The sequence below is a fragment of the Clavelina lepadiformis genome, chromosome 6, assembly GCF_947623445.1.
Source record: "Clavelina lepadiformis chromosome 6, kaClaLepa1.1, whole genome shotgun sequence".
NCBI lineage: Eukaryota > Metazoa > Chordata > Ascidiacea > Aplousobranchia > Clavelinidae > Clavelina > Clavelina lepadiformis.
The window spans coordinates 6612985-6627983 of record NC_135245.1 but is presented as its reverse complement, the minus strand read 5'-3'; the positions used below and the strand labels follow the sequence as shown (position 1 = coordinate 6627983).

Here is a 14999-nt window from a genome sequence, read left to right as displayed (position 1 = left end):
CAGGAAGCCATTCATCCATCACTTTCTAACGGTCTTTTAGCAGCATCTCGCAACATCACAGGGCTACGCTGTTAAGTGAGAACTCAAGCAAAAGAACTGATTCGAGTAGACTGTATTTGCTACAAATGTCAGAAAGCGCACATAGCATATTATGCCGCAGCAACATTCGAATCAAAAAAGAATAAAGAAACGCAGATAGGGGCAATTAAAAAGCAAATATTACGGTTTTACAAAAAGTACAAGATAATAATAAAGTAAACGCAGAGCAAAAAGACCGAATAGGCGAAGTACAGTAGCTTATAATCTGACTTCAAATGCCAGCAGTATATACAAATAACAAAACTGTTATACATTTGGCGTGCGTTTCAAGTAATACTGCAGATATCAGCGCCAGTGATACAAACTGACACAAACAATGCTTCAACAGAGTGCAACTCAAAACCTTGACATAATACTAACTCATCGTCCATTATAAGTTTCTGAAGAAAAAATGGAAATTTTTTCAGGTCTAGCAGCTAAAATGGCACGAAGTTGTGGTTAAAGCGCTGATTTTTAATTTTATTAGTTTGTAAAAACACTTTTTTGCATTGCAAAATCGTTGATTCGGGCAGTACGGAAATGGTTGCTGCCCACATGTTGATAATAATACATATAAAAATTGTCAACGTGAGCAGTTGCCAAACATGTTAAAATTAACACGAATTTCATAAAAAGTTCTCATATGAAAAAGGTAAAAACAAAAAAGGAATTAATAAGACACACAAACGTTGAAACTGACATATCATTAAAACTTTGCAAGATAAAAAAATATGCACCGTTGCTGAAAATTACAGAAGTATTAGTTTGATCATAAAGAAAGCGATTCGTAGAAACATTGCCTTTGTTAACATGCAAAGACACACATCGTCTACATCTGAAAACCGTAATAATATATAAACAAGTGAAAAAAATACCTCATGAACAAGGTTTTTCACAAAACCGAATAAATTTGATCATTTCAAAAACACGACGGACTATGAGCATTAAATCATACGAATTAACTGTGATAAAGTGATAGAATCGGGCAAAAGTATCGTGATGAAATAAAAAAGTGCAATATCATTAAAAGGGTATCATGTTAACGACCAGCTAAATCAGCAAAGAGCAAAATAGGAAAATTGTCATTGATTTATTGTTTATGAAGACAAATTTCATGACGTATAAAGATATTGGTTCTCCAACCCAACCCAACCCCAAACTCCAGCTTTCCATGCATATAGCTGGGTAGAATGTATCGACAAGTATTTCCCAATCAGTACACTTCTCCACGAGTCCAAATCAAGTAACCAATGCAGACCAATATATCTTCTCACAGTTCCAGTCTCTTTGTTAGAGACATGGCTCTCCACGTTATCTTCATTCTCCGCCTGAAACGAGTTTAGTATTTCGGCAACATTCTATGATGAAGCTGCTGCTGATGCAATTGTTGCATGACCGGGTTGGAATACATCGGATACTAGAAAAATAAATAAACAATAAACAAATTAAACTTCAGCTGTCTTTACTACTACATGATTCAAATGTTTCGCCTTCAATGGCAGGAAATTTACTCACTGAGTCATACTAAATATGGCATAACTACAGTGACTGGTTAATAAGCTTACTTGACCGTGCATGCCCGACTGTTGCATGAGTTGATATACCGGATCTATATGAGGATGGGGAAGAAGATTACTTGGATAACCGGCACCAGGAGCAGCCTGGGAGGATAAAGATTTCAAAATAATTGAAAAAAAAAATACAATTAAAACGAAAGCACTCTGTACTGTCTTGTACTATGCTGACAAACGTCTTCACTTCCTGCAATAAATTATCGGCCCACTGTTGACAATTACTGATTAATAGATACAGTTATCTTAGAAATAGACACAGGAGGCAGATGCAAAAACTTACTTGCAGCCATGGTGTGCTGAGATGGGCAGCAGCTTGTGCTGACGACGTAGAAACATTCTGGGCATGAGGATGATAGACACCTGCTAGTGCATGGGCATGTTGGGACGTGGCACGATGATGAGCTGTTAAAAAGTTTAATATTATATGGCAATTAACTTATTGTTATTATTTCATAACAACTAAGTAGTGGTTAACCTAATTAACCAAGTTTTAAGGTAACAAGAACACACTCAAAGGCTTATACTGAGTCCTTTGACCAACGCTATTATTTCATTCGAAGTACATTCGCTGGTATTAAGCTACCTGACGCAGCAAGGCGATTGTATTGTTCACTTGCAGCAGCTACAGCTCCTTGAGATTGCTGTGCTGCCGCCGCCGCCGCATAATGGAGCATGCTGGCGGCGGCAGGATGTGTAGGACGATCGGTTTTATGTTGCTGTTGAAGTGCCCTGAACACAAAAAACTTCTTTGCTAATTAAACTGTCACATATTATGCCGTAGGCAAAACACTTAAATATGACTACAACGTCGGCGAGCTTGGAAATCCCCTTGTGAAAGTTTGAACAGAAAAGGTGCTGTAGACAAGTGACTAGTGGTCTTATGTAAGTTTCCAAGCAAATCAACCCAGACAAAGTAATATGTAGAAAGTATTGATCTGGCACAGCACTTAAGTCACCTTAGTGTGGCTGAAGCTGTCAGGTCCTGATGTAACAATGCGGCGTTATTATTAGCCATCGCTCCCGATGAAAGGAGTCCATTCTGCTGATGCGGAGAATAAGCTGAGGTCCTCACATCTCTTGGAGTGGGAGCAGGAGTAGGTGGGATGTGATAACCCATGTAATCCTTCTGTTGCTTATAAGTCAAACAATAGAACAAGTTTAAATTGGGAAATTTGATGTAATACAAAAGTGAAACCACATTAAAAACCAAAGGGCATAGCCAAAGGAGATTAAACCATGTGCTGCTGGAATATTTTCCAATATACACCTATTTAGCTTGAAAATCAACATTGTTTTGTATTATTGCGGTGGCATTTAATCTCTCTCCAATATAACTTTTATTACAATCCTAACATGTTTGCCCATAATGGAGTGCCTATTTGATCGAAAGCTTGTGTCGGTTAACTTAAACAAGTTTGGGTTATGCTGAAACTCTGAAAATCTAGTTTTGATAAAGCTTGGATTGAAGTGTTAACTAATTCTGAACCATGATAAAATGCAGTGCTGTTCGAAAAACTAAACAAGTACAAGAAAAATATTACTCTAATCACAGTACATGCTCTAAATTCTGAACACTTTGGATAATAAAGCCTAAAAACGACTCCATTACGGAGTACATGATACCTTTATCGTTGGTACATGATACCTATCAAAGTATGGTAAAAATAAAATAGGAAAATTATGTTCGAATGAGCAACTTTTTTCAGTGTTAAATTAATTGACACTGGGTAAAGTCTAATCTACTAAAATTAAACAAGTATAGCAATGACTAATGACATAAATGCCAAGAGTAATAATTACCTGGTACTGTGATGCATTTCCAGAGTGTCTACGGGATGCTGCTGACATAGCAGACCCTTGCATCGCTGACTGGCCAGAACCAGTATGCGCAGAACCTGAAGCACCTGACGAGACAGTATTGGAGGCGTTTGAATGTCTCTGATGATGCTTTGAAGCAGGAACATTGCTGCCTGCATGACTGTCAGTGTTGCTCGATGTACTTGGATTCCTGTGTTTCACAGGTGGATGACCTCCTTTAATATTTAAACGTTTTTGAATTGTTTAGAAGAACAGGTAAATAAAACAACAAATATCAGTATAATAATTAGAAAAAATAAATGGTAAATGTTAACCACATACCAGATAGCAACCCATTTGTGATCAGTAAGGTTTCAATTTAATACAACAAAGTTAATGTATCAACTCTGTAGGGATAAGCATTTTCGAATAACTGATCTGTATGAACAGAATCTCAAAAGAACCAAAAAGAATTTTGCATTCTTTCGTACTCCTACTAACCACTTTTTCATTATTATTTTTATTTAATGCTGCACTTTTTAAACTGTCAGAAGATGTTTTGCTTTTTCTTATGCTTCTCAAAAACTTCATTTGCATAACTAAAAATTAGCTGTTATCCACCGTTAAAGATTAGCCAAAAAATGAAATAAATTCTCAAAAACACAATCATAAAATTTTGTTTAACAAAAAAATAATAATTATATACTAGCTTTAAACTACAATTATGAAAATGTATAAAAAATATAGATTTAATGATGGGCCACGTTTCACCTCCACTTCATATCTACTACAGTATCTCCTGTTTGCACCAGTGTATACCCTCTTGCAGGTTGAAAAGCGTTAATGCTTTCATTTGCATTCCCGTTAGATTTTGCTTGTTTAGTTTGATTTCAAGTTGCAAGACCAAGCACCGCACGCATTGGTCAATACAAATTTAGCCGCACTTTGTCAATTGTCATCTTATTTATACCACCAAATATCAATAATTTCAAAGCGTCTGTGTTGAGGTAAGATTAGAAAGAGTTCTTGAGCTTGAGATTTTTAGCTAAACTATTGTTAAATAGGATTCAAAATTCTGGATTCAGAAAAAATAATTCTTGTATTAATTTTAACAATTAATTCTTGAAAAATGTTTGCATATTGCACATTCCTACAATCCAGTGAAGTAAAGAAAAGTATGTAAAAGAATAGACAACTAACCGCTTTGCATGTTAGGCGGAGGTGCTTTGGTTGATGTCATGCTAGTGGTGCTCCCATGATATGGATGGGATGAGGGTGTCCTGTGGGCTTGCATACTCTGCTGCTGCTGTGGTTGTTGTGGTTGTTGAGGTTGAGACGGTACTGACTGACTGTGACCAGATGGTTTTTGAGGTGTAAACCCACCTGGGAATAAACCACAGATGACTTATCACTATTGTATTAATGAAAAGATAAAGTGAATTCTTACAAAACAATGACCAGGTGTTATAAAGATGTCATATTTACTTCTGTAACACTTATTGCTATTTCTAAAGTTTTCTTACCAGAGGAAGAGCTAGTTTTCCTCTGTGCATTAACATGGGGACTGGGGTTGTTCATGTCACTGTGCTGGGGCTGAGATAAGGACCAGGGGGTCAAACCAAAGTTAGCCATAGTTGGATTTTGCATAACCACATTTGTATCACTTGATGATGTAGCTGTAACAAATAAATATGATGCATTTTAATCAAACTAACAAGCTTTCGTAAGTTGAAAAACTCGTTAAAGTTTTGTGTGGCTTCATCCATGTTTTCATATTTTAATCAAAACTTGGCAACCAACTTATAACTTAACATTGTTATATATAATATAAATGGAAAAGTAAAAAATTTCTTTAGCAGTTTCCCTATCATAAATTGGATAGTAACAATACTTATAGTTGCTAGGAGTCCATTCTCTTGAGTACAATAGGTCAAATTTCAACTAAGCTTAAAGTTATCAATATCTTAGTTTTCTCCGAGATTTTTATGCAAATAAAAAGCATTTTTACTTTTTTACTAAACGCACAGAAAAGTATTATGAACCAGAAAATGCATGACATTTAAATCATATCAGCTACTAGGGTATTTAGGGGAATAAATTGGGCCATGGTCTCTCCCTCACAAACAAATTTTTAACCCATTTATGAGCGTTTTTACATACTCATACTTTTCGTTCATCGTATTTTCTTGTTTGTGGCTACTTATCGAACACAACTCATATATGATACTGTAATAGTAATAGGTTGCATAGCACTTCAAAATCATTGTATTCCGTAAATTAACAGAGCTATTGTTTACAGATAATATGAGAATACATTTTATTTCAAAATAATTTAAAGTTATAGTTGAGGCTTAAAAACCTAAAAATTTTGCACATTTTGGGTGGGATGGATAAGGTAGATATTTTGGATTAAACTTTCAAAATAATTTTTGCCCCTACCCCCTCAATGCAATCCTAAATACGCCACTGATATCAACATGCAAAGACAAGAAAACTGTCTTGAAATACAATAACTTTTACCACAGATTGTCCATTGTTTGGTAATACTTAGACAGGTAATAGTCATTTGTTAAACAATGTAATCAGTTTGTAAACAAATTAACGTCCACAAATAAATTAATTTTGTTAAGTTAAAAAAGTCAAAGCTCAATAAAAATGAAGTCAGATAAAAATTATTATAAGTCAAAAAAATGGTCCTAGCTATAACAATTTAGTTTTGAAAATACTAATTGGTATTTGGCAATAAACTTCACTTAAATTTTTCATACCAATATAAACACATTTATAGTGTATAACTTCAAACTGAATGTAATTTGAATAAAAACTACCAAACGAAATGTATAATAAATCCATACAGTTACTAATAAATAATACCTTGCTGGTGATATGTGGATGAGCTTCCACGGCCAGTGGAGGCATTTCCAGTGCTATGGGTTGCCCCTGTAGAAGGTGCATTAGAGACACCATAGTTAAATGTATGCTGCTGCATATTTGATGAACTGGACGTAGTATTTCGAAATGATGAGTCAATCTTTCTGTTGGATGAGCGCTGTTCGAAACCATGTGGAACAGATGGCCCTGGGGGTTGGGCGGGATGGTCAGAACCTTGTTGCTTCATTGAGGTTGTGTGGTGACCGCTGTTGATTGGTTGCGTGGCTTGGGTCTGCAGGTTAAATGAAGGCACCCTTGGGTGCTGGGTATGTTGTGTAGAAACATTCAAAGGCATCGCTGCATTCTGTGGGCGTAGAGTAGTAGAACTATCTGGGTGTTGATTGTTAGTAGATGGCTCGGAAATTTTAGTACCGCTGTTACTTGTCACACTCTCGTTTTTTTGTGCAAAAGTTGAACTTGGAGACTGTCCATGAGGCTGTTTGCCCACTTGGTGCTGTGAATGCCTTCGATTCAGTGGCATTTGACTCGTATTTATGGGAATTTGTGATGGAGGCAGATTAGGCGATGTGCCTGGGTTATGTGAACTACTGGCAGGAACATTCACTATGTTTGTACTTGCCATACTGGAAGACCCCTTAGAGCTATTCACATGAGATGTGTGAGAAGACTGGGTTTGGGGCATTGAAAGGTTCTGCCCCACTCGAAAGTTAATGGCACCAGAACTATTTACTTCAGTGGGTGCGGAACTAACTCGGTCCAAAGGTGCCTTAACAGGAGGTTCTTTAGAGTTGCGCTGATAACCTGGTTGGTTGTTAATGTCTGGTTTTTGGTTACGTATGTTAGCTGAAACCGCACTACTGTCAGTAGTATGAGCTTTCGTTTGTGCTGGAACACTACAGTCTTGTTTTTGAACATTAACTAGCTTTGGATATCGATCTGAATCACTTTCCTGAGACGGCCTTGAAGCCACACTATTACTAGTCTCACTACCAGTGTATGGACTAGAGGAATAATGTCCAGATGATGCAGTTCTATATCCAGATGATGGGGTTTGTGGAGACGAAAGCTGATCACTTGAAGCTCTCCTTATCAGCTCATTATTCCTCAATTCTTGTTTAGTTTCTGTAGTTCGAGAAGTGTGACTTGAAGTAAAGCCAGGGGAAGAAAATGATGACGATTTGTTAGGATAACCGGACGCTGGGGATTTTCCAGTAGTCATAGTTTGTTTTCGATCCTGATGATTGGACGGATCTTGACAAGTTTGTCCAGGAGGGCCTCTAGACTTTTCACCGAAAATATTGCTTGACGCATCATCATCATTAAAACTGTATACATCTGAATCCTCCCTCCTTCTTCCACCTGGAGGAATCGATTTTGAGGTGTTGCTAGATGCCATGATTTTGGTTGACCTCCCCATGTCTCTATGATGGTTATCATCTAAATCTGACTTTCTGTTATTTGCACCTGAGAAAGGTGTAATGTCTTTTCTCTGAGATTTCAGCAGACGTTGTGGGGAAGGTAAGGATTTTCTTTGTTGGTCATTCTCAGAGGATTTTAAATCACCACTTGGTGTACTGGACTGACTGCTCTGTTTTCTGCCTGATGGTTTATTTGATGTTGATTCAGTCTTTTGGTATTGCTCTTCCAGGACTCTAGCTTGGGATGCAAGATAGTCGAGTGACCATAGGACTTGTGGCTTGGATTTGGCATCTTCTTTAAGTTTCTCAAATTTTTCAAGTGAATGGGAGCGAGAAGATGCTCTGGAAGAAGAGGAAGAGGATTCTGCATCGTGATGAAGGGAATCACTTAATTTTCCTGCATCCTGTTCACCATCATTATCATCGGTGTTCTCTTCAGGAAGCCTCAGAGGATTAGCAAGTTTAGGAGCGGAATCCAAAATGCCTCTACCGCCACTATCTTCTTGATCTTTCTTCACATCTTTTTCGATTACATCGCTATCATTACCAGTGGCTTCTGAGGAAGAGCTGTTTGTATCAGAAGATTTTGTTTTCTTTGTTTCAGCTGATGGCCACTCTCCACTGCCTCTTCCTCTGCTGTTTGTAGGTCTTCCACGACCTCTTTGACGGTGAGAAATATTAGTTTTCCCACCGTCTCCATCACTGCTGTCGCTGTTTGCCTCTTTGCTCTCAGATGTAACTTTCCTATTAGCTTTCGCAGATGCTTTTCTCCCTCTTCGAGCAGCAGCGGTTGACTTTGCGGGTCTTCCTCTTTTCTTTGGTTGCGTCTTATTTTCTATTGGAGTGGCATCACTCTTCTCGCTGGAACTAGAGGCTTCGTCATGCTTCTCTTTTCTCTTCAAAGGTTTTGCAGCATCCATCAATATTTTTCCTTTTGTTGAGGTAGCTGAAGGTTGTCTGCCTCTTCCTCTGGATGCAGATGTCTTGGCTCCCTTAGAATCCGCACCTTGCCATATCTTTTTGGCAAATTCCATTCTCGCTTTTCTCAATTTTATCTTCGAGACACCAGGAGGAGTAAATTCATCAGATGATTCCTCACTATCTTCCTGCTCCTCTTCTATACCATCCCCAAACTCATCATTAATGTAAGCCATGTATTGGTCATCCACTGGTTGAGGATCAGCCAAAATGTACCCCCCTTAAGCAAAAAAAGCAACATGTTAGTTTAAATCAAAAAAAATTACCTTCATTTAATGTATGTTGCTAGTGCCTGGCCACATGAATTAATAACTGTGTAATACCGGCATTTTCTGGCTTTTTCTTTCGACATGGTTTGTTGTTGCTCTTATTTGTTTTTACTTTGTTATCAGTCTGCTGTCTGGACAGTCCAATAAAGAGTGTTTTTTTAAACGTTTTGTCCAAGGTGTTTGCCACTTCTGTGTATTCTGCAATTAGTGAATTAACATTTTTTGAAGTGACTCATTCTCATTTCTCAGTTATATAGTTATAGTTAGTTTTTTTACATTATTCGCATCTAACCAACGCACAACTGTACATGCATGTAATTGATGCAAGGTTAATGACTTGCTAGCCACTTGCAAATCTCAGAAGCATGTCTCATGGGTAATGGCATAAAATGTAAAAGTTTGCTCTGAGAGACAAGTTTTCTCACCACTTTCAGGACCATTGTACAATCGGCAATTATTAAACATTAACGTTATATCATCTTTAAACTCTAACACTGTTTTGTATTTTTTCTCCATTAGTTTTGCTTCAATTTGTGACAGATCTATTGGTCTCTACAAAAAGAAAAAAAACAGATGTCTTAATAAAAGCAACAACGCCTTCCCAAATCGTCACTGTTATTTATCAAATAATATACCACAATCGCTTACCTTTATAATATTGTAATACCCAGGAGCATACCATTCTTCCACAGGCTTTTCAAAGGGCCAGGCATCTGGATGAGTATCTATCACATCCCAAGCCTGTGTGAAATAAGGTTTACATTTCAGCGAAGTAAATACGTACAGTTGTAGGCATAAATGTACTTTGTAAAGACATGCAAATACTGGTGGGCTAACTGCATCATACACTGAAATAATTCGGTTACTACCAACACAAAGAAAAAAATGTCACGTGTACAAATCTGACCTCTTTCATGACCTTACACTCATGGTCACCAGCTTTCACAGCAAGTTGCCCATCGTCCCATTCTTCTTCATCACCTTCTTTCCTTTCTTCGTCAAGTCGTTTATCCAATTCTTCTGGTTTCAATTTCTCTTTTGTCTTACTCAGTTTTTGCATGCGTTCATTTGATTTGTAGAGTTTTGCAGTTACTTTTTTGCTGTAAACATTACACAGTAAACACTAAGTATGACTTATATAGTCCATGAGCTGGCCAGCCAATAATTACCTTGCTTTGGAATTGTTTGTGGATGAACTTGTAGGAGGCCGACCTCGCCTCTTAGAAGTCGCACTGCCTTCTTCTTCACGTGTTTTCTTCAAGTTTTGGTCAGTTTTCTTGGAACCCTTATTTATTCGATTTTTATGTGGAGCTTGATGTTTTGACATTCTGTCAACATTCATATCAAATTCTGCTGAGCTGCTCACGCTTAAACCTTCATCAGAGCTTGATTCAGATTCAGGTGGAAGTCCTAGTGATAGTCTCCTCATCTTTTCTTCTTCTTTCTCTGTCAGATGAAGGTTTTTGAAACAGTAACTATGACAGTATTTTAATCTTAAAATTTTCTACTCAGCCATTCTCGTCACCCCCTATCATTTAGATATACAGGTACTTAACCAACCTTGCTTTTGCTTGTCAAAATCAAATTTCTTTTTTCTTTCTAGTTCTTTCTTCAGCAATTTCTCAAATTCCAAGTTCATTCGTTCCTCACGTTCTTTACTTTGTACTTTTTCATGTTCCTCCTTCTCCAGCTTCAAAGCCTCTATTCTTTTATCCGGTGTTTCCTTTGATGACAATCACAGAACATTACATTAAACTTACACATTAACTGCTTTTGAAAAACTTTTAATCTGCGTTGATTGTCTTCATAAGCGAGATTGAAATGGTGAAAAAGTTACCTCTTCCTCAGCTTCGTATAGCTTCTTTGCCAAGATTCGACATGAACTTCTTCTAGGGAGGAGCTCCATTTGCTCTTTTGCAAGCCTTTGTTGTTCCTTAAAATCATATTTAGTTTTTGCAGATTACCATTAAACTACAGTGTGTAAGGGCAAATAGTTTCATCTTCGTGATAGGAATTTCTATTATTCTTTTAAACCAGTATTACCATTTAACATAAAACGTTATTGATTTGTCAATATTACCATATCTTCCACAATCTTTGGCAAGTTGGGGAGGAAATTATCAGTTATGAGCCGACGAAGAACTTCCTCCCTCCTGGATTCTCCTTTGCCTAATTTTCTGGCAAGCTTCTTCCAATCGTTAACATTATAGCAAACAACTTCCCATTTGCTTCTTGCAAGTCGTCCATAACTGAAATCTACAAATAAATATTTATATTTTCATAAAACCGTTTTGAGGCAGCTTGCATATTATTATATAATATGGCAGTCTGAATCTAACAACAAAGTAAAATTAAAAGTCACACACTAAACAAAAAATCTTACATGATGCGTCATCCTCATCATCAGAATCATTTTTACTCTTTTTATGTTTCTTTGATTTTTTCTTGCTCTTTTTCTTAAACAAATGTAAACCTGGGAATGTAAAACCATCATTGTGTGAAGACTCTTCTGCAGGTAGAAAGTCCATGGGTGGGGAGTCTTCTCCAAAACCTCCATTCAAAAGCTAAAAGAATTATATTATTTCATGGTATCCATTGTGTAAACAAAACTATTTTATTAGTAGGTGAACCTAACAGAAAAGATTCCACCTTGTACAGCTGTAGACAACTTAGCTACAATAAAAATGATACAATCTAGTGTTCGAAAATCACCATCCATAAATCAATTTCACGACACTGCTTAAAAGCAGTTGTGGGCTGTCTAGTCTAGTAGACGACTTCAAGATAAAATATTGTTCCTATTGAGATATTTGTAGCTGCCAAATTTGAATTCAACGTTTATAGAAAATTCAGGATAAACCTGATTATCCTGTATATACATGAAGTAAACAAATAGAGTCATAAAGCGATGTGACCTTAATGGTTGGAAAACAACAGTATATAATCTAAAAGTTAATATATATAACGAGGTGACCAAAGGCATGGAAAAGTAGTTAAAATCAGAATTTAAAAACCGTACCATTGAATTGTTACGAAGGAATTATGCAACAACAAACATTTTCCTTACAAAAAAAAACAGTTTGCACAGATAACAGGCAATTTGTGCCACTTCATTTGTCAAAGTGAAGCTTGTAAAGTGTACCTTTGAATTTGGTCCATTGGTCTCCATCGAGTGCAGTCTCATCTTTTTCAATTCTTTTTTCTTCAACTTGGCTTCACGTTTACGCTTTTTTGGCTTTTTAGCTGGTGGTGTTTCCTTGTAAAGCCTTTACATAAATAATGAAACAAGTCTGTATATATCATACAATATTTCACAGCTTACTATTCAGAACACAAGATAGTATTTGTAACAAGAAAAACGATGAGTGAAGTTAAAATAAACATGGAAAAGTGTAACAAAGCTGGCAATTTGCGTTTGCATACCTCACACCAAAAAAGTACCAATATTTTGATCCATTCCTGTCAGACCCGAGTGGTTCAAGCCGAAGGTCAGATGGGTTTAGACCAGACAGTTTTTCCACAACATCCTACAATGTATTAACTGCTTAGGAACGGATTGTAGAAACATAACTATATAATATTGCTCACATATGTTTTTAGCAAGATGCACAATTGATGGGGTTAATTGTGCGGAACAAGATTGAGTATTGAGGGAATTTTATTTCATATCTCTTTTTCCGTTGGGTAATATAGTGCAAGTGTATCTTTAACCCACATTTACTAATCTTTGTAGCACACCACAAAAATACATGCACTAAAACTGAAGGAAAAACAGTTGATGCAAAAACGCATGATGCTTCATCATTATATACATATTTCTATAGCTAAAATATCTTGACATCAGAGACTCTACTCCTGTGTAGACAAGGTACTGGATGACAAATAAAACAAGCTGGATTACAAGCACTAAACAGGGTTCAGCATAAAACAAGCACAAATACACTTACATTTGCATCTAGCCTGTATTCGGTGAGGCGATGAATAATTTGAACTTTGAGCATGGTGGGCAGTGAATGAAAGTCGGCGTTGGCAGATGAGAGAGGATTAACTCTACCATCTTCCTCTTCCCAACGCTTCTTCATGATGTGAAGCAGTGTGTCATGATACGTGGTAACACTGTAAAGAGGAAACAAATACCAGTTAGCGAACAGCAATGGAATCCTGGGCAAGATGATACTTGCGTAAAATAAACTTCACCTGATGTTTGGATTGCTGTAACAGCCCTGCAAAAGCTGCGTTAATAGACGTGATGTAAATATAGTTGACTTATCATCTTCACCATCAGTTAGTAAACATTCTTCCAGTTCCTTAATGAATTAAAAAGAGTTTATACATTATAAAAAGATGACAGTCATAATTATATAACTATGTTCTGGTACTGGTAAGAGTAGTATTATGACCCAACCTCAATTGTGAAGTCTGTGAGTGAAAAACAGCTCTTAAAAAGAGAGAAAAAATGTGCAATTGCTGGGACTTCCCACCAGGTCTTTAACTCTTCCATAGAATACATGATGATGCCGCTATTTGTCCATTCAGAAAACTTTACACGTTGCACATCAACTTCTTGTCACAAAGCACTTGTTTTTTTTTATACCAGACTACAAGTTACGCTAATATAATAACTTTTCTCCGTATGCATAAAATATTTCAACCTGCAGGTAAATACCGTGTATTAGTAAAAATAACATACAACTTGCATGAAATTGCAGTTAATATATGGTAAACAAGTAAAGAAAATGTTATATGAAAAAATAACATTAGAATGAACAAAATAAACCAAAAATATGTGTCAAAACCATGGCTTTCAAATCTGTTTTGTTGGTAATAGTTATTAATTTAACAATAACATAATAGCTATTGTCACTGCAATAAGTTCAAAAGGGTCTAAATATCAAAAAAAAACAAGGAAATATTTTTTGGTTGCAGCGAAATCTATACACCGCTGGTCTTGATCCAATAGTTGAAGCTCTTTTAACATTATGATCTTATTCCATCAAGTGAACTAGTATGGGCAGTTCGGTACCTGTAGTGTTTCAAAGATTTAGAGATTTGGCACGAATAATTAAAAATCAGGCTTCACTAAAGCGGTGTACAAAATTTTAATATATGTATCGCTTTCGACACATATATTATCAATCGCTATCGCTTTAATTATATATCCTTTATACATGTGTTCTTTAACATACAAAACATTACATGATTGCCAGCTGTCAGAAATGACCAAATACTTTATGTGAATTAGTGTGGTTCACATAAAAGTAAAGTAATGGTCCTCATAAAACTAAAATATCAAATTACCATACATGCAAACACCGGTAGAAAGTGGGCTGTCCTCCCGCAAAAATTACATTTAAAATGATGGTTCTGGTTCCCAAGCCTTTTCTGATCTTTGCAGATCGCTTTACAGAATTTTCTGTATTTAAGTATATGATTTTGCAAAGAGTTACGTGTTGGTGGAATGATGTCATTTTGACGGGAGAAACAATGTTATTGATAATCAACTATTGACTGAGTAATCAATACAAAGCCCAGTATGGCCTGATAGAGACCAATAATCTGCAAAATAATAAATCAATAAAACACTGAAATAAATGAGGACATTTTGATTTAAGTCCTAAAATTCATCATGACATTTAAGAATCTCCATAGAAAAAATTGAGCAACCAAATGTGCAAAGAGCAGGCGGTAACCTGCCTTGTTTGATAATTTAATTTAGTGTATAATAAAAATAGCTTTCTTTTTATAGTTATAAATGCAAAGAAAGGAACAATTTTATTTTAATATTTTTAACTAATATTTTAACTAATTTTTAACTAATATTTTAATTTTATTTTATCTATGCAAAGGAAAATAATGCTGATCCATGAACTACAACCCAACCGAAAGATCAAAGTGAAAAGTGTGGTACATATACAAAAGCCCTGTCAACTTGTCGATGTGTCCAATACACCACCATTTATGATACATAAACACAGTGAGTTCGTCTTTCAGAT

At 36.2% G+C, this 14999-nt stretch overlaps 1 protein-coding gene across 5 annotated transcripts; it reads right to left on the bottom strand.

The window, feature by feature from the left end:
* Nucleotides 1–96: 96 nt before the first annotated feature.
* On the bottom strand, nucleotides 97–14784 carry LOC143463516 (uncharacterized). 5 transcript variants are annotated; one of them, XM_076962016.1, is made up of 24 exons: nucleotides 14305–14784; nucleotides 13412–14029; nucleotides 13204–13313; nucleotides 12954–13122; nucleotides 12430–12533; nucleotides 12149–12272; nucleotides 11390–11570; nucleotides 11087–11262; nucleotides 10844–10939; nucleotides 10567–10729; nucleotides 10176–10452; nucleotides 9914–10106; nucleotides 9655–9747; nucleotides 9432–9558; nucleotides 9061–9204; nucleotides 6324–8957; nucleotides 4973–5125; nucleotides 4650–4832; nucleotides 3453–3685; nucleotides 2609–2784; nucleotides 2236–2381; nucleotides 1933–2054; nucleotides 1644–1739; nucleotides 97–1495 (listed from the first exon to the last, which is right to left on the bottom strand). In XM_076962016.1, the coding sequence occupies exons 2-24, from the start codon at nucleotides 13514–13516 to the stop codon at nucleotides 1418–1420; spliced, it is 5883 nt and encodes a 1960-aa protein (XP_076818131.1). In that variant the 5' UTR covers nucleotides 13517–14029; nucleotides 14305–14784; the 3' UTR covers nucleotides 97–1417. The 5 variants fall into 5 exon arrangements, with proteins under 5 accessions (XP_076818131.1, XP_076818129.1, XP_076818134.1 ...); XM_076962014.1 differs by having other exon boundaries at nucleotides 14310–14784; XM_076962019.1 differs by having other exon boundaries at nucleotides 2609–2778; nucleotides 14310–14784.
* Between the last annotated feature and the right edge of the window lie 215 nt (nucleotides 14785–14999).